At 33.4% G+C, this 24,235-nt stretch overlaps 2 protein-coding genes across 14 annotated transcripts in view; both read left to right on the top strand.

Annotated features, from left to right (window-relative positions):
• Positions 1 to 6,040, top strand: part of LOC114871731 (guanine nucleotide-releasing factor 2) — a 48,068-nt gene extending 42,028 nt beyond the window's left edge. For all 10 annotated transcript variants that reach the window (XM_029177990.2, XM_029177991.2, XM_029177983.2 and 7 more), the window contains one exon: positions 17 to 6,040. In XM_029177990.2, the coding sequence (XP_029033823.1) occupies positions 17 to 155 (139 nt within the window). In that variant the 3' untranslated portion in view covers positions 156 to 6,040. The remainder of the gene's footprint in view (positions 1 to 16) is intronic.
• Positions 6,041 to 6,574: 534 nt separating this feature from the next.
• Positions 6,575 to 24,235, top strand: part of LOC114871732 (GTPase-activating protein skywalker) — a 34,970-nt gene continuing 17,309 nt past the window's right edge. For 2 of the 4 annotated variants that reach the window (XM_029177999.2, XM_029177994.2), the window contains exons 1-2: positions 6,575 to 6,681; positions 6,890 to 7,467. The gene's annotated coding sequence lies outside the window, so the exon portion shown is untranslated. The remainder of the gene's footprint in view (positions 6,682 to 6,889; positions 7,468 to 24,235) is intronic. The other 2 variants (XM_029178001.2, XM_029178000.2) reach the window with 1 other exon arrangement.

The following is a 24,235-nucleotide window of genomic DNA, read 5'->3' as shown; positions in this document are numbered from 1 at the left end:
TTATTGTATGTTACAGGACATATTCGTTTAAAAAACACGAACGTATAATAACGTTCTTCAATAATTTCAGTGATTTCCTCTGTGAGGAGGCAATGTGGCAGATTTCCGAGAGCATTAAACCGCGTGGTGGGAAAAAAGCACAGTCTCAAAACTAGAATACGTCTAACCCTTTCACTGCCTGCGTCTCGAAATCGAAAGGCTGAAACAGTGAATTAGAACGTTTATATTTAATGGTATTTAGGTAGAAGCTTAATTGCAAATCAAAGAAAAAAATATCATACAACACTCAAAGGGCGGTGAAAGGGTTAGCGCGGTCTATCCCATTTCAACAGCCTCTATGAGGTTGTATTTTAATTTATGAAAAAATTTTAATATTTCCTCCATATTGAAGTGAAGAAACGATAATACCGCAAACAGACATTTAGATCAAATTGAAATTTGATGTATATCTGTTTCGTTTGAAATATTAAACGCGTGTATAAATATCGATTGAATCGAAACGTATAGGAAAAAAACTTTAATGATTCGGTTAGATTAATCGTGTCTCAATGTATTTTTGTAGGTTCTTTTTTTTTGTCCTTTTCGCCGATAGGATAGTAAGGGAATAAAAAATCGTATTTGCTATGGACCTACGGAATCGTATACTTAAAAAAATGATGCAGCTGTAACGATGCTTAACATAGCATCAAGGGAGAGAAACCCCACACATTAACATATTCTATATGTATATCTATATAAAGAAAAGTATTTATTTATTTGCCTTATATCAGCAACATGTAAAAAGTAGTAGGTGTCATTCTTCTTTTTTTTTTCTTTTTCTTTTTTTTAACTTATTTAGATATATGTAAACGTCCATCATATAGCTTTATCGTAGGTAGAGAAACTTTTCAAACGTCAACAGTCTACAGTCTGTTGACTTCGCAAGGAAAAACACCAATTACGTTGATTAATGTAGAGCCATCGTAGTTCACAGATCAGCGCGCTCAAATGGACGCGCTTTTCCGAACACGTGGCACACGACTGAGCGTAACTGTTACATATACTATTGTATATGATTCTAGAGAACACTTTTTGTTGGAAACTTGTTAATAGGTATCCAAGCTTTCAGCTTTAAGTCGAATGGTTACCTAGAAGATGTAGGTAAATTAAATGTGAAATCCACGATCCTAGCGAAAGAACTGAATCGAAATTTTATCATCCTTTGTGTTTTAACGATCATTCTAAAACATCTCTTTGATATCTTTTGCTATATATATATGTTTTTTTTTAAAATAATTTTCAATGATAAAAGTGGGAGAGGGAGTTTCTCTTTCACTACACATTCCGATTTAGAGGGAAAGTAATCCGATCAAATTAATTTTACCCAGATAAAAAAACAAAAACAATCGTACTATTGACCCTCGATTCTTACTCTTCGTTGAATACGTCGGAATTTAATAGAGTGCATCGAGTTTTAATTTCTTAAGATAAATTATATATCGCTATAGTGATACGGCTGTCTGTGTGCCTCATATTATTAGAGTGAATGAATATCTCGCCTATTATTAACGTTCTCTGGTCTCACATTTAATGATAAATGTCTTGTATACAACACTTCGTCGGCGATACTATGATAATCGGGTTTAAGAGATGTTAAAAACCGTCGTCTGCTTGTTAACACCTTAACTGCCATGGGGATCATCAAATAATTAAAAAATGAATTATGCTGGTATTATAAGCAGTAGATTGAAGAAATAATGTTGAAGAATATTTTTACTATGGCAGTCAATGTGTATATAAGCTGCAGGTATATTGGCAAGCGATTATACAATTAAAGTTGCGAACAATTGTGTTCTTCGTTTATTGAAAATTTATTTCCTAAAGCTAACGTCGCTTATCAGTGTACTTGCAATCACGATGGTCGCGTACACTTATTATTCATATTCAGAAGGCCTAAGCAGTTGATGATTGACGTTGATCTATACCGTTAACACCTTACCGACCGGAAGCCAATGAATAGACTCTGATGCCAGCGAAATAATAAAATTAAAGTGTGCTACAATTAAAAGGAGCCTGGTAATATGAATCACTCCTTCGAATTTTTATTAAGTTACAAAGTGATAATGCTTATACGTTTCATCCGTAAGCGGTGGGTAAGGTGTTTATTAAAACCAATACTTAAAAACAGCGAGAACAAAAAAAACATAGATAGATCGAAAGTGTAGTTTGCCATTATTATATAGATCCGATAAAACCGTTGTCAATTTCTGAACTTGCACCAAATATATACATACGTAAAGGTAGCTTTCAATATGAATCACAAAAGTAATAAACGTTAAAACTGTTCAGTAAATAGATGCACTCCGTTAACCGCAGCCGTAAGTAATTCAAAAGAAAAGAAAATCAATTTTAAGATTGAATTTTTAACGAAGTCATTATTGTTACGCCAATAATTCAGGAGCAAGTAATACACATAATTCTTTTCGAGAAAAAATTCATAATACATGAACGTGTGATTGTATGCGTGAAGAAATATTTCTGTTCAATAATTGATACATATAGGGTTCGTCTAATCTAAGGTTAAGAAGTTTATTATTAACTTTGTACATAGTTTGATTGTATTCAGAATTTCTTGTATGTACGCGAGTGCCGACTATTATTCACAATTGTATATATACAGTGTATTATCTTTATCATTAACTTTCCGCACGAGGTGATTAATCTCATTCGTATTTAAGTTTATCGAAATCATTGTGATGCCATGTTACATTCTTACCTAGCCGCGGATGCTTGATCCTTTATATTTTTTTTTTCATTTAATTGGGGAAACTAAATGAACCGTGTGTTCTATCAGGTATCTTGGAATTGTGCAACAAATACGAACACATGTAAATTTCTTGTAACAAAGGAAACCATAAAATTCATTAGAGATAAGAATAAGATATTCTTTCCTTTCTATGTTAACAATTAAAATTACATGGATATATTCAGTTACAGAGTTATAATTACTATATCTATTCCGCTTTCAAAAATGGAAAACCTGAATTTCTTTTCTTAGGAGGAATTTACTACCTCTGCATGTTGCACAACTTTAGAATAATTGATATTTTTTAAACTTTGTTTTTTTTTTCCTCTTGTATTTTTTAATACAATCATCATCAGTTTCCTCCTGAAATTCATTATAACATTTCTTTTATGTTACATCTGCATCCTACCTGATTCTCGAAACATATGTATATATATTTAAATACCGTTGCTGCTTGTCGAAATTCTGTTGATAGTTCCTTTTTAAAATGGCTCACTTGGAAATGTATTTTAAATGTGATGCAGTTATAATGATTACTGTTGCATCTATTTTCTATTACATTTTTTCTCGATTCACTGTTAACAGTATTCTCTTGTAAATTCCATATATAAGCGGTATAAGCATACAGTTTAAGGTAATGCTAATGCTAACAAAACTATGAGTGAGATAAAAAAACAGTGAATATGCAACGAAAAACTTAGACTCTGTCAGTCTATTAGTTAAAATAAAACACTAGACTATTTTGCGGTAGATGAACACACAGTGAAGAAAGCGAATTGATTTGATAATTAAGTTGATAATAAGATATCTTCCACATCATTTCTTTTTTAATTATAGAAGCATATACATATAAGTGTGCAGTATCGAAAGTAGCAGGAATTCTAAAAATTTTAATCTTAACTATTAACACCGAGGAAGACCAGAAACCCGAAGAAAGGATCCCACCATGTTCGGTACTGTACATCTATATCAGAAAAAATATTAATTTATCTTCATCATTTTTTTTTCCTCGTATTTTTGGGTAATTTATTATCACTGTCAAATTTATCTTATTATCAATACCATTAATTATCGGAAATTGATAGATTGTTCTTTGCGACTGCAATTCTTTCAGCTCTGATTAGCCAAACATAGAATGTAGGATAAAGAAAAATGTGTTTTTATCTATCTTTTGCCGAATATAGAAACAGTCTATGAATGAAAATGGACTCTAAAGCAATCGCTGTAAAATTTACAACGCAAGAGTTCCAGCGTTGCAAAACGATCATAAATACACATTGATCATTGCTTATTGATACTTTGATGGCGAGGGATATTTGCAGAATTAACGATAGATTGTATATATACATATATGACAAATTAAACGATCGAACGATACATCGATCTCTTATTGTATATTTTAAGGAAGAATGAATAAGTTCTAAGGCTCGAATTTGAAACAGCAGTTGTTTGCATGGTACGGATACAAATGAGGGAAAACAGAATTCATTTAACCCGTCTGAAATTGATGCAAGATCACGCGTCAAATAACTCTCGCCGAACTTAAATTAATGATGTTTTAAAAGTGTGTCGTTCTTAACAAGGAAACAATAAGTAACTATCCCTAGCAAATATCGATAAACACGAAACAAGTAATAATTACCATTAATGTGTTACTGATCTCTAATCAACAAAAGATATATGTGTAATTTAACATTAAATAGATACCAATGGTAAGTGATTAGAATGTACGGTCACGCGCAATTCAGGTTTCTTTTCGTTAAAAAGAAGTGTAGGGAAAGAATATTATACCATTCGCATTATTTGTCGATGTTCTTTGCGAGAACAAGTTCTACGTTAACTTTTCTCTGTCTTTTTTTTGATTTTCTCAGGATTGAAGACAAAATGATAGATACTTTCTTTTCATAATATTTATTTTTAACCAAAAGAAGCCTATATTGTAGTTGGATGGACCGATAATCGATAATCATGGTGATTGTTGATGCTTTGGTTGATCCGCCAGAGCATTAAGCGTCATCATCATCAAAGGGACATATCTACAAAAGATGGTAATGCTGTTTCGAAGACAGTGTGCCGAACAATTAACCGGAAAGAGTATGACAAAATGAGTAACAAGTTGATTTGAAATAATGTCGATTTACATTCGATTGTTTTTAACGATGATGTAATTTGTTTGTTCGGTAGCATATGATATCGGTAATTAAGTGGTTTTATCTGGGCTAATGGCGAAATTTTACGCAAGGAAATGACAGTGTATAATTGCACACTGAAATATTAAATACGGTTAACAATAAAATATTCTATTTAGTAGAACATTTTGTAAATATAATTCACAATTGATCAAAATGGAACAACCGACTTTCGGAAGATTTATATTTTCTTAAATATAACTATACATTAAATCTTTCACAACTTCATTGTTGCTTTATACAAACAACAAATTGCATAATTGTCATAAATAATATCCTTAATAATTTTCTACCGAAATTGCATATTATATGATCTTTGTAAAAGCATCAATGCGTTAATTAAGAAATACGTGTAAATTCTTTCAGAAATAACGCGATGAAAATAACACAGTGAATTATTTGGGAAAATTAATCCTGTTCAAGACATAAAAATGTAAATCGAAATTTATTCACACTGACGCAGAGGTAATATAAAGCAAAGGGATATCCAAAGGCATTTATATTATATGTGTCTCATTTATAGGACTCTTACATGCGTAGAACACTATACCACAAAATGAAACAAGTATACGTGTAACTGCAAGATGTGTGAAGGAAAAACACAATGTCACTGAGCATATCATTTGTAAGCAAACATTTACTAATAATCATTATATCCGAAAGTCCCTTTCAATTACTCACCGTGATGAAGGAAAAATAAATTCTGACAGCTATTATCGAAAGGATAAACGTAACATACATACGTGCTCACCGCGTTTGATTATGCGATTTCTTACGTAGCCGGTTATATTTTTCTATGGGTATTTTTTCTTACTGTGCTGTTGAGGACGTCGTTTTAAAAGCACGTGTTTATGTAGTGCGATCCACGCGCAATTATAATATATGTATGTACCTATGATCATTACTTACAGATTACCGTCAAAATATATTTTTCTTCCGTTTCTTCGTCAGTAAGTATCGAGTATGTTGAACATTTGTATGCGTACAAGGTTTTCGACCGACTGTTATTGCTTCTTTTGTAATAGGTGTACGAAGAAGTGAAATAAAAATGTGTTAGAGCCAACTACATTTTACCGATCTACATATTTTTGAAAGGGTATTATTCTAAAAATTTATATCTCAGAAGATAGAGCAATTTTTGTTTTACTTATTATTTGTCGGATTTCTGATGTAGTGGCATAACCAGAAAAGGGGTAAATCTGTATGAAAACATAAGGCAAAAATGTAGAGTGGCATTTTTACGCGCAAGACTTCATTTCTGTATAAATCGCTATTAAGTATTTATCGGAATTTGTATATTTAAAAAACGCGCTAAACATGTTTGATGTTAAAAATGAGCTTGTCTGTTTCTCCGATAGGGAGCGCAAAAAATATATTTATTTTTAATTCTGCTAATCAACACCAGGCGCCACTCACGATCAGTATTATTCGTTGAACAAGAGACCATACTTTTTCTCCAACGAGTTTTCGTTCGTTCTGCGCAGGTTAACTAGGATTGGTGGAAGCGTGCTCCGTCTGCGCAAGCGCGCTTCGTCTGCGCAAGCGCGTCGCGGCACCGACCTGCATACCTAGTGCTTATATTCTGTATACTCTCCGATCTCCGAGGAGGTAACTTGTTCCTTTTATCTGTATATTTTTGTCCACTGTGTATATAACCACTAAGCTCGAAGTAGGATATAGAGGGCCTCCCTGAAGTGCGTGAAACAGGTATGTTCTCTCGTTAAACGAGTAATAAAATATAAATATTATAGAAAAAAAAAAAAATTTTTATTCACGGATTATCAATGAAGTATTGGTATAAAAATAAGAACAAGCCTAAGTTTATCACAACACTGTTTTATTGCTTCATGAAAATACATCCATAGGTACGAAATACGGACACGAAGTAACCGCTTTATGTAATGTATGATCCTAGGTTACGCTCGCCATAGGGGGGCACCACCGGAAGAATTAGAGACCCGAAAATCGTGATCCCGCAGTTGGTCTTGAAAGAATGCAATATGAGGACGTATCGTGGTGGCACGTAGGAGATCAAGTTGTTCAGTAGTGATTCCGCTTATACCGATACCTGTTATCGGTAATGTTAACAATTGATAAATTTCACACAGTGACGAATACGCGTATCGTTGAGGGGCACCTAAGCCTATATACGGGAATATACGTGACAGCAAGACGACAGTGGCAATTACATATTCGTGGCTTCGGTGCGTACGTACAGATCTACTAAAGCATTACGATCGGCAAGAAAAGTGCGTGTACGTGAGTGAATAGAGTGCCTCAACCCTGATCCCCGCGCCCTTTCTAAATCATTGACAGTAGCCGTCGTGATTTCCTTGCGAACGATTTGACCGATGACGTGCCCTGGACCAGTGGACGAGGATACAAAAGTGTTGCATGCTGCATGTTAGGGCGAGAAACAAGTCGCTTTATTGTCACATTTCAACCTTCGAGGTGGGCTGCACCGACGAGACTGTGGACGTCCCTAGATTGGCGGTAAATACACATTTATCAACAGCATGTCCTCTTTCCTCTCTCTCTTTCCGTGAACCTTGCCTTTTTCCTCTTACTTACTGTTTGTATCCCCATTGTTGCTCATCTGTCTTGTGTGCCTTTTTAAACGTGATTGAACTCGTGATCATTTTCCCCTCCGTTTGTCTATTTTTCTATCGTCTTACCACCGTGTTTTATCCATTTGCCCTCTCGCCGGTGTCGCGTATTAATATTGATCAGTAGGTCGAGTAACCCGGAGGAAGCGTTATCGCCTGCGCTTTTCCGAGTACAAAAATCTAGGCTCCGCCCTGTACCAATTTCCACTGGTAACGCTCTTTTGGGACGTACAGTCCCCTCTCCCTTACCAGGCCCGAATTACGATATTCTCCCCTTGCTGCACGCGTTTACAGACATTCTTTAGGATGTAATTTTACGGTCGCGCAATAAACGACGATGCGTCGAGCGGGACCCTCCCATTCTTGGCCGTTCGAAAATCGGTGAAATCTCAGTTTCAGTTCAATTTATAAGATTTAGAACGCATGTTAGACCGGCGTCGGGTGCTGTTAGCGAATAGTTCGTCTCCGGTTGCATCGTTGATCTCGTCAAGGGACGAATAATGAACCATCCGCGATAAGGATGACCGATAACGATGTCGTGAACGCGTACCTCGAAACCGGCGAGATGAAAGATCCTGCCGGTAATACATATCGCGTCGGGTATTCATTTTGTCGTTGGAATCGTGCACTTCTGTTCCCGGTTGAAAACCGAGAGACCGCGTTTACCGAATTACATAAGTCAATTAGTCTATTTTCAGATAGCAAAATTCTTAAACAAGTGCAAGTTACAGCCGTTTCGCTCGTTCGGTATCTGTGATTTCTTTCTAACAATAAGCATCGAACTCGCAGTAATTATTCAATGAAATAAGTAATTTTTTTGAAGCTCCCACTCGGAACTCGGCAACGTCATATAAATAACATGTACGGTACGGTTGGAGAGAAAAAGTAGAGGATGGATAAATGGGACAAATCTACCGGATAATTCGATATATAACTTCGTAGGTCGTTATTACTGGTCGTGTATACTCACGCGTGAACATCAGTGGTAGTACGGGCATTTTGCTTGCGACGAATTTCGCGCAAGTCACCCTCAAACTATATATGCGCGCAATTCACGACATAGATGGGCAAAACCTTATTCCTAAGCAACCTTTCATTTCTTTTTTCCATTTACGCTTTTTGCATGTTTATTACTGAATCACAATACCCTTATTCAATGAAAATCATTTTTTATTCAACTAACACCGCACTGGTAAATGTTCACAAAGTTGGACCACGCGCCTGTAGCGCTAGTAAAAATAAAAGAAAAAGAGATCATAACATGTATCGTGTATGAAACCTGAACTTCCTTTATCGTATTTACATATTTCCATTGAATTGTACAATCATATAATGTTCACGCATGCTGTAATACAATCACCATTTAGACGAATGCTTATACAACAAATATGTATTTAATTGTTATCTTCTATCGCCTTTTCAATATTTACTTAATATCTGTTTCTTTGCAATACGCGTATGGTGCATTATCAGTTTGATCAGAACGCATAAGGCGCGTCATTAGTTGTATCACATAAGACGCATACGGTGCGTCGTTCGTTGTATTGCATAAGACGCACACGGTGCGTCATTCGTTAAATGACGCAAGACGCATGGGGTGTGTCGTCGACTTGAAACAAGAATCACTGTTTTCTTTCAAAGGAAACGTGTTAATGAGTTCCGCGTTCTCGATAACTGCATTCGCGACGTGGGGGCCGCTGGTGACCCGCAGAGATGAAACGTTTCGAAAGTTTATTATGCGTGCAACACCGGTAACATAGACTATGAACCTATGTTACTCTAAAATATTTTCTCTTCCGTGGCTTGATAATTTGTAACTGCACTCACGATGCGGGGGACAGGTGACCCGTAGAGATGAAACGGTTCGAAAGTTTATACTTTTGAAGTAGGTTACAAATCTATGTTAGTCTAAAATATTTTCTGTTTCAAAGCGTGTTGCCTCATTAAACATGACAGCAGTTTTGCATATGTAAATATTTTGTAAACCTGTCTGGGAGATTGCAAGAAGGTGAGATAAGTACTTTGTACAAAGTATGACTCCGAGATAAATACTTTCGTTTCATTAATTCGATTTAGAGTGATCTGAGGTAGTAGATACAGATTTAGGTTTACTGAAACGATTACCAAGAAGTGTTATTGCTTTTGAAATATCGTTTTTTATAGATTGAATAATAATTTTCCTAAATTTTTCTAAAGCAATTTTATTCTACCTGAAAGTATAGGAAATTTGCAATTATTATATTATTACACTTTTGCGGTTAATAAATTTATGATGAAAATTTGCTAGAAATTGGAGATCCTGCTTTTCCTTAACATATTTTTAGCCACTTATCATTTGAAATTCTAATAAATATATGTATGGAAATTGAAACGGATGAAAAGACGTAATACTACGTCAGCGTTCAACTTTTCAAATAAATTATATTCAATCTATAGTAATAGGAAAGGCTTCGAAGCATTTTATTATTACTCTTGAAGCACTGTTTCTACAATGTTGGGTATTGAACTTTCCGATACTTAATAATGTACCCAATGTCACATTTCTTCCTTGTTTTATTCACGTTGCATGACTGTTTTGTTTTTACAATTCCGGAGAACAAAGCGGGATTCTCCTGAGTAACCAGCAATGGGTGTCATCACTAAAAGTAGAAAGAGATCATCGCGTTGCGTGGTTAGCAAATGATCTGTGCATAACAATTACGATGGTAAATTATAAATCATCTCACGATTATATTTTTTTTCATTGAATACCATCATACATAAAATATATTCAGTATGAATGTTTCGTTCCGATAATCTTATCATTCGCCTTCAAATGGTAAGTTTTATCTTATTTTATCTTGTATATTCTTATTTAACTTTCAGATGCATCAAAACAGTCACGTATCCATAAAATATCCATTATTCATAAAAGAAAATTTCAATTATTAGTAGAACAGTATTATTATTATTAGTTAAAAATATTTCATAGTGTTTCAATACATATTAATCTCAATTAATCAATTAATCAATAATCAACTAATTTATAGAATATTAGACTGGGTATTGAAAAAATGATTTAAATTGTCTGGAATTGAATTTAAATTGTTGCTTACAATTAGTAATCCAACGTCTGAGGATTAAATTATATACGACGTAGTTCTCATTTTTGTTGCTTCAAACGCTTCGTCAGACCCAGTTCCGGAAATGAGCTCTTCCACTCATTATCCTCCCATTATCGCCCTTTATAGCTGCTTATTTGTGATACACTTTATCCATTACCGTCGTGGCGGTATATCGAATCGACGACAATCCTACGATGAGCACCTGTTAACCCAGAAATTGGAATATGGGTCGCACGTACCCGACTATCTCTAAACGGGTCAAAAGCTGCTGGGATTGCTTGAAATGTCGAATCGATACGGCGCGGCGGTGTAATCCGTAGATAGTGATAGGCGTTCTGTACTATTTCTCATAGCTACATTTTTTTATATCTACTTACTCGAAGTGAAAAATTTGAGAAATTTTCCTAAATTGATGGGCTAAGAATTAGAGTCCAAGTACATGAAATCATGTTCAAATTTTAAACTTAAATTAATATTATTTCCAATATAATTTAATAATTTCCACATTAGAAACATTTTGAATGGAGAAAGGTTTCTCAATGATTTTATCGAGTTGTTTAGAAAAAAAAGAATATATATCTTTTCTGTATATACAATAGAAAGGAAGTAATGTTATCATATTAAATAATGTTATCTTCACATAACTTGTTACTCATTTCAACACTGGTATCATCAATATCTTGTAAAAGATTTTTAAGACTTCCAATAATTCCAAATTTCGAATGATCTCATACTGAATTAAATTTTTGATCGTACACAAATGTCCGAGTTTCATATTAATCCACATATCATGTGACTCATTCGAGTTATGAAATTCACAATGAACATGCAGCTTTTCGCGAAATGCAGCAAGAAACTTTATATGTACAAATGCCGGTGAGAAGATAATAACGAAAGTATTAAATTCATTAAACATTGAGTAATTAGTGATATAAGAGAGTAATTAGCGATACTCTTAACGGAAGGATTATAATTTTTGAATATCTTTCCGGTGTTTAAACAGTCAATTAATTCTCAAAATGCAAATAATAATTATTCTAGCGTAGTTAAAGGAAAATAAAATAGAATACCCTACAGTTTCTTAATAAATATTTTATTTCTTAAGAATTTTTTTTTTTCAAATTTTACATTGTTATAATTTTTTCTATTTCAAAATAGAATAATTTCAGTGTTATTTATCACAGGATCAGTTTTATGATGATTTCCAATTGAAAGATTTCTGATGAATATTGTATAATTGGCAAACGATTGCATGAATGAATAAAGAAAATTATGATTTCGGTAGAATGTTTCACGCTTCCCAACTTCCTCGAAACGGTTCTCAATTTTCTTCAACGGAAATCCTGTGCACATACTGAATTATTTATTACCGTATCAAAGATCAGTATATTGCAATCGCCAAATACCAAGCTGTATCGTAACATTATTCCCAGTAAAAAAGTTTATTAGTAAATCGAATGACGTATACAATTATCAGAGATTGATTTAGAGATATCTAAACCTGACGTCGTTAAATAAAATTATCTATTTCGATCAGATAATAGAATTTATTGTTAGTCGAAATTAATGTGACAATCAATAATAATTATCTTTAATTCGAGACAAGAAGGCATTTTGTTCATTTTTCAAAATTCTATCAAAAAATCTTAAATTTTACGCTTTTTAACTCGCGGTTAAGCGTGTATAAAGATACTGACATTTCTGTGGAAATGGAACTTGAAATTTCTCTGTTTCGAAGAAACAGTGTTGGATTTTTTAAACAAGAATTTTTTGAATTAGCCAAACGTTAAGCCTGGTGGAATTAGCTTGGTGGTTTCGTAAAGCCGATTACGTGGGGTAACATGTAACACCTGCGAGAAAGTTCCACGCGTAACGTAGTAAACTTATGTGAAAATAGTTTTGTTTATTTACACTACTGTGCACTAGTGTACGAGATAGTTATTTGTTACGTTTGCAAACGATTCTATTCCTGCTCGTTTTTAACGCAGTATGAAGAAAACCTTAACATTATATAATAACTTTCTATAAAAACAAATTAACGTGTGTACACTACTGTGCACTAGTGTAGGAATTAATTGTCAAGTTTGCAAACACTTTTCTCTATCCATGTTCATTTCTACCATACCATAGAGAAAATTGTCAGTTCAATATAATAAATTTCCATGGAAATAGTGTAGTTTTTATACACTAGTGTACTACTTAGTGATTTGCAAACCTTGCAAAAAATTTCCTTTATCCATGTTTGATTTTAATATAATTTACAAAAAATTTCTGATATTACATAGAGAAAATATTTAATTTAACATAGTGTACTCAGTTCTAGTACACTACTGTATGTAGTGCATAGTTCTTGTGCACTAGTCACGTTTGCAAACGCTTCTCTTTGTACGTGCTCGTTTCAGTAGTTCGTAATTGTGGATATTGACGCGCGGGACGATAACGATCTCGTATGAATGACCGAGTTCTTGTACACTAGTGTACGTAAGACTTTCAGTGTGTCTGTGTAACAAGCCTGATACTTTGTCGTATCTTAAAACGTTTCTTTATTATCTTCATACGTTTCAATGGTTCGTGTTGTGACCTTCAACGTGTTGAGTTATATTTTTGTACACTAGTGTTCAAATGCAATTTTTACACATAGGTATAATAAATACGTACAAATTATATTTTTCGATAAGAATCAGTTGTTCGTAAAATGACGATGTTCCTAGCACTACCAATACACTATTATAAGTCGTCTTTGTACTTACAAAGTTTCTTACTTTTTTGCATACGAACTCGAGTGCGCAAAATCGTAATAATCTCTCGTCTGTGTAAGTACACTAGTGTACGTAATAATTCCTATGCATCAGTGCAACGAGCTTACCACTTATATTACGTTTCTTCACATCTATGCACGTTTCAGCAATTCGCATCGTGACAATTACAGGAACGTAACTGTTCCTGAACATTATCGTACATAAATTGTAAGCGCGAATGTGTAATTACAGGGGAAAGAGAATTGCTGTTTGATAAAATGAAAGTAATGTCTTGAAATGTTAAAATTATTCGTTTATTCGTAATTAGTTAGGAGAACCATGTTATAATGAGGTTGTTTGTACAGCTTTTAGTGTTTAGAAAGAAAAAGAAATATTTGAAGATTCGATGTATCATTTGTTGACCTTCGAAAGGGTTAAAAAGAAGAAGAGGATGCGAAAGCTGGTCGGGGAAAACGATTCGCACGATCACACGACCGACCCTCCGCGCCACTTGGGTCGGTGTCGTTAAATCACGATGATTACGGCATTGGGCTTTATTACTCGGAAGTAGGCAGTTCTCGTTTCAGGGACTTTCGTGTATAGGTAGAGAACGAGATGAAACGAAACTCTAATCCTTCTGGTTCTAGGGTTCGTCGTGGCGCTTATTCACTGAATTCTTTTTTAATTCCTTAATCAGCTCTTAACATTCCACGGGATGTAACGGACAATTTAACCCTATACGTACGTACTCGTCCTGGCGTCTTTTACGACTCTCTACCTACGTAATTAAATTTTTTTGCTACCATAATAGTTGTAATCATTCAATTTCGTTTTTTCTTTCGCCGTGTTAACGTTAACGGAGATCGTTAAGCCACCGACGTTCGTCGAATGATTTTTCAAACAATCACTAATTCGTCTTACATTTGGTGTAGGATAAAAATTGGAAATCATGAAGTTGGAATAACTATTTTTTATTTCGTATAATTTCACAAGATGCGAGCTTGTAATAAAATATTACATTAATGCATTTACAGAATTTTGAATTAAAATTTTCTCTTATAAAATTTATAAAATGATAGACACATTTATACGTGTGAAATATCAATAGAATTTTAATTATCTAACTCGTGTTTTGCAAACATGCTTAAATAAAAGATTGATCTATTTTCATACGCGTTTCATTGTTTCCCGCTCAAGTATTCGAGGCTTCGTTATAATTAACTATAAGCCACGATAGATCGATCGTAAGTACGTTATGATCTGATTTACACGCGATAACGAGCAATCTGATGGATAACGCGTAACAAAAAGTGATGTTATCGATGAAGCTTTTAGTCGTATCACGAGGATCTGATATTTAAATGGTAATCTCGACGCGATTAATCGAACGTGCCGAGTTATGTTCTAGAAATTATTTAATTGCATGTATGAAAACATAAAGTATCGAGCAAAATAGGCTTCAGTAAGGAAATGTATAAATATCAATTCAAACTCTCCCGCGTCAACGTTTATACGCAGGTGGTGGGGGGAGCATAGTCTTATACGTATGGGACCCTCTCTCCTGCATCGTCACTTTCCCCGCGGCCGTTGACGAGGAAGGGTAGGAGTCGGGAGCGCGGGAAAATTCCTTCCTGATAAAAGCTCGGAACATCGCTATTTTCTTTGGGAAAATGTATCATGCTCAATATTATATATACTGTTTGTAGTCGAACGAGATATATCAATTATCGCTACTGATACGAATAAAATTGCAGAAAATAAATGACATCGGACCTTTGATCGTCGATTTACGTCACCATAGTTAACTCTTTCGCTTTATCATATGCTTTTGTTGGAAAATCTAGAACGAAGTGTATCAAATATAACCTTTTAACTTTCTTCCAGGTTAAGTTCAAATTAGTTTGAACCAATAATTTAAATAGGATTTACCACAAAATAAAAATAAAAGTTCACAGGTGTTGAACACTTAACATTTTTTTAACATAATTAAAAGATAATAAATCTCAGTTGCCAAAGAACGCGTAAAGTAAATTTATAACGGTTACGGTGGCGTAGAAAAATATTTTTAATTCTAGAAAATATCAAAGTCCACGAGTTTACCAGAGGCGACTATTTTTGACCGGTGTTGAAGCTTCGGGTTTCGTTATTCCACACTTTCGCGTGTTTTAAAAGCCGTAAACGCTTTCACGAGCACTGTTCTTTGAGCTTGTGGCAAAGTTACGTTCGCTCTGTAATGGTTTCGTCATAATTCAACGAGCGTTAACTTTATATCATTGTCCCCTTCCTCTTTCTGATTCGTAGATCCGCGCGCGAGTTCGAAAAGTGACCGGCAACTTCAGTCGATACGGAAATATCGATAAAGGACAATGACGTATCGTATCGATACAATTTCAAATTTTAAAATAAAATGATTTTACATTTTTGTTTTCTTTAATGAATTAATTTTTATCTTGCATAATTACCGGCTTCACAGGATTACCACTAATCTTGCTAATTAACATTTCATTGTATTAATATAAGTGATGGTTTATTCGAATACGGTTTAAAAGATAATTAATTATCAGTCAATTAGAATGAAATTAAATCTAAGCCTGTTCTGATACTTATAAATTAAATAGTTTTTTGATTAAGTAATTTGGTATAAATACAGATGAATGAAGAATCGGAGAATTGTAATTTCGTAGAACTTTTTGAAGTCGTTCCGTACGTTTCGTCGATGGCAAATCTCGACGGACGGATTGGCATGCAAAGCACGACGTTCTACTCGGTGCAATTGCGTTATGAAATCGTTTAGATGCGCGTTACATTCTTCTATCGTGCGTTAATAAACACATGAGCCAATCGTTGGTCAAGTGCCAACGATAGGGTGGTTTACCTCGCGGAGCTCCGTTTTAATATCGATTACACACGGTATGTTTAATGCTGCATGACTATGATCAATTTTAACATAGTAATTTTCCATCCAAAATATTTTTATTGTATCATGATCTTCCGGAAGGATCTCGTTCGAGGAAAATAAATTTTCCTAACATTCTTCTACAAAACTATCTACAGTCATTTTTATTGGCCATTATTGCCAATCTGAATCATTTCCTGTTTGTGTGCCAACTGCAGACGGTCATCCATCTGAGGGCTAAGTTGTTCCCAAATATATTATATTTATCGTGTCGTAAATTTAGTATAATTTAAAGGAAATTGAATATTTTTGAATGCCATTAATCCATCTTTGGATCCGAATTTCTGTGTTAATATAATATGATAAATTTGTTTAGTGCAAAGTGATTAGGTATATTATCACAGATGGTGTATACTAGCTACACCAGGAATTCGGATGGCGACTTCCTCTGAAACAGTCGTTCTAGAAAACGTTCTATATTTAATATGCACTGTCAACCGCTTCAGCAATTAGTTCCGTGAAAGAGTCCTTGAAACTTAGAGAACTTTGGCTGTCGCGGATATACAACGGTGGTATGAAAAAATAATTCAACTCGGAACTAGGTTTCTACGTGGACGAATTATCGGAAATAAAGTTGCCGCAATGTTCTCTGTATTCTCTGAAAGAAGAAACTCTGTTGATTCATGAAAAATTCATAGTCATCATTTGTTTCAAAATATTTGTTTATGACAAGACAGATCATTTTTAAAAAAATTAATGAACTTAGCAAATCAATAAATTTAATTATCGATGCTGTTTAAATCATTAATTAATATCTTTCAAAATTTTATTAAAATACTGATATAAATGATCGATTAGAGTAAATAAATAAAGAATTTTCTCGTAATTGTCAATGTTTTTATTTAAATTGCTTTGGACGAGAGGTTCAACCAGAAAAGAAAAGTATTGATTCAAATATAATCCGTTCGATTGGATTCTTTACAGTCTTTGCAGTCGATATCGTCGCAATTATTGCTATTTTTGTACTCACAGAATTGCTTATTTTTATCCCTCGCTAAACTAGAATGCACTTCATAGTACAGTTTAGAATGTCGATCGTGACTATATGTGTTCAGTGAAAAAAAAAATAATAATAAAACGAGTGGGTGCATTTGCATAAATTATTCGCGACTATATTGACACGATTCTCTTCGCAACGATACAATGATAGAAAATGCAAAAATGAAATTTAATGGCTCGAGGAATAACACCTGATTGCATATTTATGTGTATAAATTTTATAACCGTGTTATAATTTTAGATCGTTGTTTACAATGAATAGAATCTGAGCACATTGTTATATTTCAAAGGAAATATGAAAATTAGATTGCATTTATCTTTGAGAATAATGACAAAACGCGTGATCTTTATCTGACTTCTCCTCCCACTGAAGCAATAATTGGTAACAACAAAATTGACACTATCTCAAAAGAAACGGTATATCTACCACCAATTAAAATTAAAATACAAATCTCGTATGAGAAGTTCGCAAATATTATACAATAAAGATAAAGAGAAGGATGAAACAGATTATGGACTACGACCAGGAGAAGTTAAATCCACGATACGATATAAGAGTTTCACCAACATAATAATCATTGTTTATTGAATCGTAATAGTACACATATACACAGTTTTATTACATAATTAGATTATAGAGATTTTTAAAATGTTGATAATTTCATTTATAGTTCATGCTCTTACAGCTATTATGATCATCTCTTCCAGGGACATGTGCCTTCTTATATTAAATTATTTAACTCGGTACAAATTTGTTATTGTAGCTAGTTTTATTTGTAAATTAAAGGTGAAGTATTACTTTGTATTTCCTTCTAGTATCCCAATTACAGTGCTTTGAAATAATTAAAATTAAAGAGAAATTAGAATTGAAATTAAGATCTAATCAAATGTAATTTACATTGCGACTTTAAAAAGAGGTGAAGAATCTTGAAAAGAGATCTAGGGTAATGCCTACATCTGCAACCTCTTCGAAGAACTTATCAATGCAATATCATTATCGAGTAAAATGTTATATAATAGAGAAGGAAACCAGGTAGAGTCAGGTCGGTTGCGTGTTTTCGATGAGGTAGTGTTTTCTCGATCAGTCATTGGGCTTACGAAAAGGAGCGTGTTAAGCTAAGCTTCTTAAAGAAGACGAGGAGTCACGCGAAGACTGATGAACGATCCTTCGATCGATTTCATTGCGTGTGGCTACCTTCCATAAGATGTACACCTTCGTTCAGAAGTCATCGAACGCTTACTAGTTTCAATTTTACATCTAAACCCCAAATGATTCAGCCTATTAAGAATATAACTTAACGGTAACTGAAAGGGTTACACCCTTTCTATCAATTTCCTCTTAATTGAAGTACACCTAATTTTTATTATTTTAACTGAGGGATAGATGAATTTGTAATATCAAAAAATTATTAAGTAGTTTTTTGTCAATAACCGATGGTGTCGAAGAGCCTGTTAATACGTTTCCAGTAAAATAATATAAAAATTTAGAAAAAGATTAGGGATGCCTACTTTGCTCGACACGGTACATAAATTTGAGGCATTAAATGTGTAATTAAATTAGTAGTATAATTTAGATTTATTGTAAAATGATCAGGTGTCCCATGACTTATGGATGAGAGTGTATGTATGTACAGGTGTACAGGTACTCTAATTGAATTTGCACGGAAGAGCAACTTTTTAAGCCGCTTAAATCTTTCGTTATAAAAGGTCACGCGAATATTTGTCCTCAGATGGGAGAGAATATTATAGTAAAGCAAATGTATCTAAACAATTTTTAATTTTTTTTTATTTTCTCGTGATGTTTAAATCTCTTGAAGGGATACAGATATGTTTTTTAATCTCGGTTTCTTTAAATATCACGACGTAAATATAGTTAATCGATAATGGTTGTTGTTGTTTTCGCAAACGTGCTTAGCGTGGGTTGTTGTGAATCAATTAGCGAGTTAGCGACTCGGTAAACGCGTTCGCATTGGCGAAGCAATTCTTTTTTTAACTTTTAGCGATATTCTTCAGCATAACTCTGATTCATGGTAATTCGAAACGTGTTGTATTAACAGTGTGCAATTTATTTTCCGTAATGAAACGTGGTTTCAAGTTTGTGCCATTTTTCATATTGATATTCATTATGGAATCTTGAATTTATCTTTTAAAAATTGACATAGGACAAAAATAATTAATATTGCCAAAAATAATCAGTTGAATTATTTTTCTCTTTTGATGGAAAAAAAAAGGAATGATTGATTATAACGAACTGGCAAGTGACGAAAGACATCATGGCAAATATCATAAATATTATGAAGCAAATATTGGGGCTAAGCGATATGCGATGGAAAAAAAATACAATTTATTGATAGACGGCGACGAGAAAAAATGAGTAATTACTGTCGGTGATGTAATACCATCGCGTTTGGTGATAAAACTTAATTGTAATGAATTGATCGATGCCAGAAACGAGGATCGCAAACATCACAATTGTTACAGAAGTTAGTATTATAAAGAAGTTGGGTATTTTCAGTTAGTTATTTTTTTATAATTATATAAATAAATAAAATACAATGGGATTAGTAATAATAATAATACTATTATCCCCCAAAATTATTATTAATCTATATGTTAATAACAAAAATTCAATCCGTATATAATTTTTTCTTTTCTTTTTTAAGTTCAGAGGCAATTTAAAATTGACTATATCAAAATACAAATTCGCACCTTTCATTCATAAAATGATTCATAATGTTTTCGCATAGATTAAAAAACAGACGATAATTATTTTGAATAAGGTTAAAATACCCAACCTTTTAATTATCTTTCTGATTAATTAACAGATACACAATTCCAGAAGATTCTCAAATCAGGAGGTCTGATAAGACACTTTTATCATGAACCAATTATCAGTGGTCATTCGACATTTTATATTATCAATTTTAAAGTACCGTTTACGTGGGTATGTTCACTAAAGCATAAGCTACAATTTGACGTACCATAATTGCCATTTGGCGATACTTCTATGTGATGAAATCGTATCAGACTTGGCATGCTTCGAAATCGATCACCGTTTGCTGTAGCTGCTAACCATTCATTTTGTCTTAAGAACATTAATGAAAGGTTTATGTAGTTATTTTCTTCAAACTTTAAGCTTCAAATTAATGTACCAGAAGTAGTAATTTGCCGTACTTTTCTGTCATGAAATCACAAAAGACTTTTCGTACTTCTGAATTTGCCATTTGGTATGCAACACTCTTATAGTCTATGATTATGAAAATTGTCCTGATATTACGTTGCGGTGAGAATCGTGGAAAAATATCTTGCTTCTTATAAGCTTTCTATGTACCCCGTAAAAGAAAAAGCCGTTCGTCACGATCGATCGAATCGCGTGCAAATACTCCCACGTAAAACACGCGCGAAACGTAATATTTACATGACGGTCGAAATGGGTAACGTTAACTTGAGAATATCGGGGTTACGAGCGGTATTACTGTCTTTCTTTTTCAAAGTGTTCTCACCACGGTATAAATTCTTCTGGCCGGAAATCGCAATCGTAAGCGTTTCCCTGTGTTACGTCAAACGTTCAACACGTCACTCAGAAACTTGAAATTTTTGCGTATTTCGCGAAAAACATTCAAGGCTGTCTTTCGCGCCAGAGAAAATGTAGAAAATTAATGGAACTCGCGCTGTTTGAATTGTCCAGATGATTCGAGGGTAGAATTCGCGCGTTATTACACTTGAAAAGGGAGAGGAATTTTTCATTAAACTGGAATGAATGTTTTTACTTATTGAAATAAATTTAATTTTTTTTAGAGAGGGATATTGAGCAGATTAATTTTAATATAATTAGAATTTTTTTTTTATTATACTATTATTACGGTATTTCAATTTTACACAGTAGTAGATCTAACACTGTAATTCACAAGTAACATTATTACCAAGAAGAATATTCATTAGTTGAATCCCTTAATATCGAGGTGTTCCAATTACCTAAATTTTCAAGTAGAATTCTTTCCGACGAATCTTTCACGAGCCACTCAATTCGTATTCGAGTGTTTGTCACTTGAATATTCAGAAGCTTGGCTCTGTTCGAATATCAAATTTCCACGGGGAAGCTACTGATATTTGGATCACCTGTTTGGCTGAAACTTGGCGCATAATTAATGCACACCATGCATAATAATATACCGTAGTGATGTTTTACTAGGCTTATACTGTGCCACTTTGCTCGAAGCTTTAGCATGGCTGTACATATATATCAAGCACAGAACAAGAATAACTTCGACTTCTTCAAATGTTTACAAATACTATAAGACTTTTAATTCGTGATATAACAGCATTTTATCGCGTGAGAATTTTTTTAGTTTGCACACCGATTATTAAAGATAATTACTAACTACTGTTTAAGTTTTTAAAATACTGCTCTAAATACTATTCTGGGTAATAATATTATTCATAAATCAGAATACTATAATACAATGCCACTAGAGTATTGTACTAAGGGATGCCACCTGTACTATATGTATATTTTTGAAACAATATATAGTACACAAAATACTGTATTTTCACTTCATGGTTAATTAAAAAAAAAAATTTAATTATCAATGTAATTAAACTAACCTAATTGCAGCGAGTCTCAGCTTTCAATTATGAATATTAAATGGCGAGAAAAAGATAATAAAGCTACAATTAAATTAATCAAAAAAATGGAATATCAATTAATATTAATTACTATAATATTAACGAGGGTACTATAATATCATTACTATTTTTAGATTGAAATATGCTAGAAATAGCAGTATTAGAACTTGTAAAACAATGTATTGTAATACTTCAACTGGAATACAGAGTCGTTGACATACTTCTACTAGCTGGCTATTGTTTCGATAATCGCTAAGTGAACGAAATAATGAATATTGATGATCCTATCAGTCGATTCTTTTGCATGAAAGCGGTTTTAACCAGGAGGAAAGTATAATTAACGTCGTTACCACGCTCGATCGAAGGATACATGTATTAATTAAATCATGTTTTTCTTATCGCGACTTCACGAGCGTACGATTTGAAAAGAAAAAGAAGCTGTTCTTTATACCTGGTGTACTGTTTTCTTTCTCCTTTCTGTTTTTTCTCTTAAACAAAAAAAGAACCTCGTGATTGCCAGATTTTTGTCATTTTTTTTTCCTCTGCTTGATATCATCAGTGTAAACTGCCAGGATATCAAAATAAATAATATTGAACACGTCTGTGCAGCGTGCATTCACACCAGTTGGCAAAGGAACTGTTTAATCGTAAAAAATTTTATTTTTCAGTTTCTCTCTTTCATCAATTCTTAAGAAAAAAAAAGGAGAGAATTATGTAACTGATAATTGAATAATTAATTAACGCATTTTAATTTATGCAAATACAAATTTTAAATATTATAGCTTGAAGACATTACTGGTTGCAAAATTCTTTCGCAATAAAATATTTTTCAATTAAATTCAGAGGTATAGAAAATTCCATAGATTACAAAGTAAATCGAAATTTCTTATTCGATGTTTAAAACGTGAAACTGCTCTTTCACGGTACTATCATGGATGTTAGCCTTTTTCCATCGGATGAATTCAGTTCATTGCACGCGTTGAAAAAGAAACAGAAGAGAGAAAAAAGAATTAGGAGATTGCTTCTTACTAGAGCGGATAATAATAAGTATTCTCGGTCAGTACTTCCCACGAGTACCATTACAAAAGTAATTAGATTAAAAGGGGAACGTTCGGGCTTCTTACGATCTAATTTTGATCGTTAATCCACTATTCGTGATCCATAGTGTGCGCGTGTAATTATAAAGGAAACATCGTGGAAAAGCGATTGCAGCGTGAAAGTAAATCCGTTCCCATTAGCAATCTATTTAGAAAGCGAATCCTTTTTGCACTCTAAAAAGACTGAATTTCCCGACTTACAAATCGATCGATGATTGTTTGAAAAAAGATTTACACGAGACGAGGGAAAGTATACATTGATTTCATCCGCTAATTTTACAGGAATAGTTACAGTTAAATAAATTAATTAGCTAATTTACTGTAAAATTATGAAATAAGAAGCATTTTATGAAAATTTCCATGAAATAAGTTTGCAAGTTCTTGCAACATCAGCTTCAATTTCAAACCTTGCGTTTCCGGTTGCAACCAGTGTCCACGAATAATTGCCCAATGACGCCGATTCGTCCATCGCATTTCATTAAACGCTAATGGCCCTGTAATTATAGCCCGTCCGTAAACGTAACGTCCGTGTTACGCGTTTGGGGGTCGCCCATTTAGATATACATGAGCATCTATTCAAAATCCCATTACACAAAAATGTCATAGATAACAGCCGATTATTCCTTATCAGACACTGGACAGCCGTAAGATTTGAATTTTTCATTCTCCAAAGTATTATGAATAATTTTAATTATTATTTTGGACAATTTTTCTATTCTATCTAATATTAATAAAAATTTAATTTTCAAAGGGTTAATTATTAGCGCAGCAATGTGCTTACGATACCATAAACTAATCAACTCAATTAATTCAATTTACTCAATTTACTAAATTCACTTAGTACTTTACTGTAATTCAATTAATATTAATCTACTTAACACTTTACTATGAACTTAATTTAATCGAGATAAAAATTAAATTTTAATCCTACTTTCAATTTAGCAAATCTAATAACGATTGACTCTAATAAATAAATATAATTGAATTTTTCATTTTTCTTTTTTTGCATCGGGTCCGAAACGGTGTTTGCACGGTATTGGCATGTGAAAAGTGTGAAAATAACCACAACGCTTATAACAGGCAGGTACATCTCATTAAAATAGCGCTCAGTCGCGTGAGACAGAGAAGGAAAAAA

Source organism: Osmia bicornis, chromosome 12, assembly GCF_907164935.1.
Source record: "Osmia bicornis bicornis chromosome 12, iOsmBic2.1, whole genome shotgun sequence".
Lineage (NCBI taxonomy): Eukaryota > Metazoa > Arthropoda > Insecta > Hymenoptera > Megachilidae > Osmia > Osmia bicornis.
This window is presented reverse-complemented; position numbering and strand designations above follow the sequence as displayed.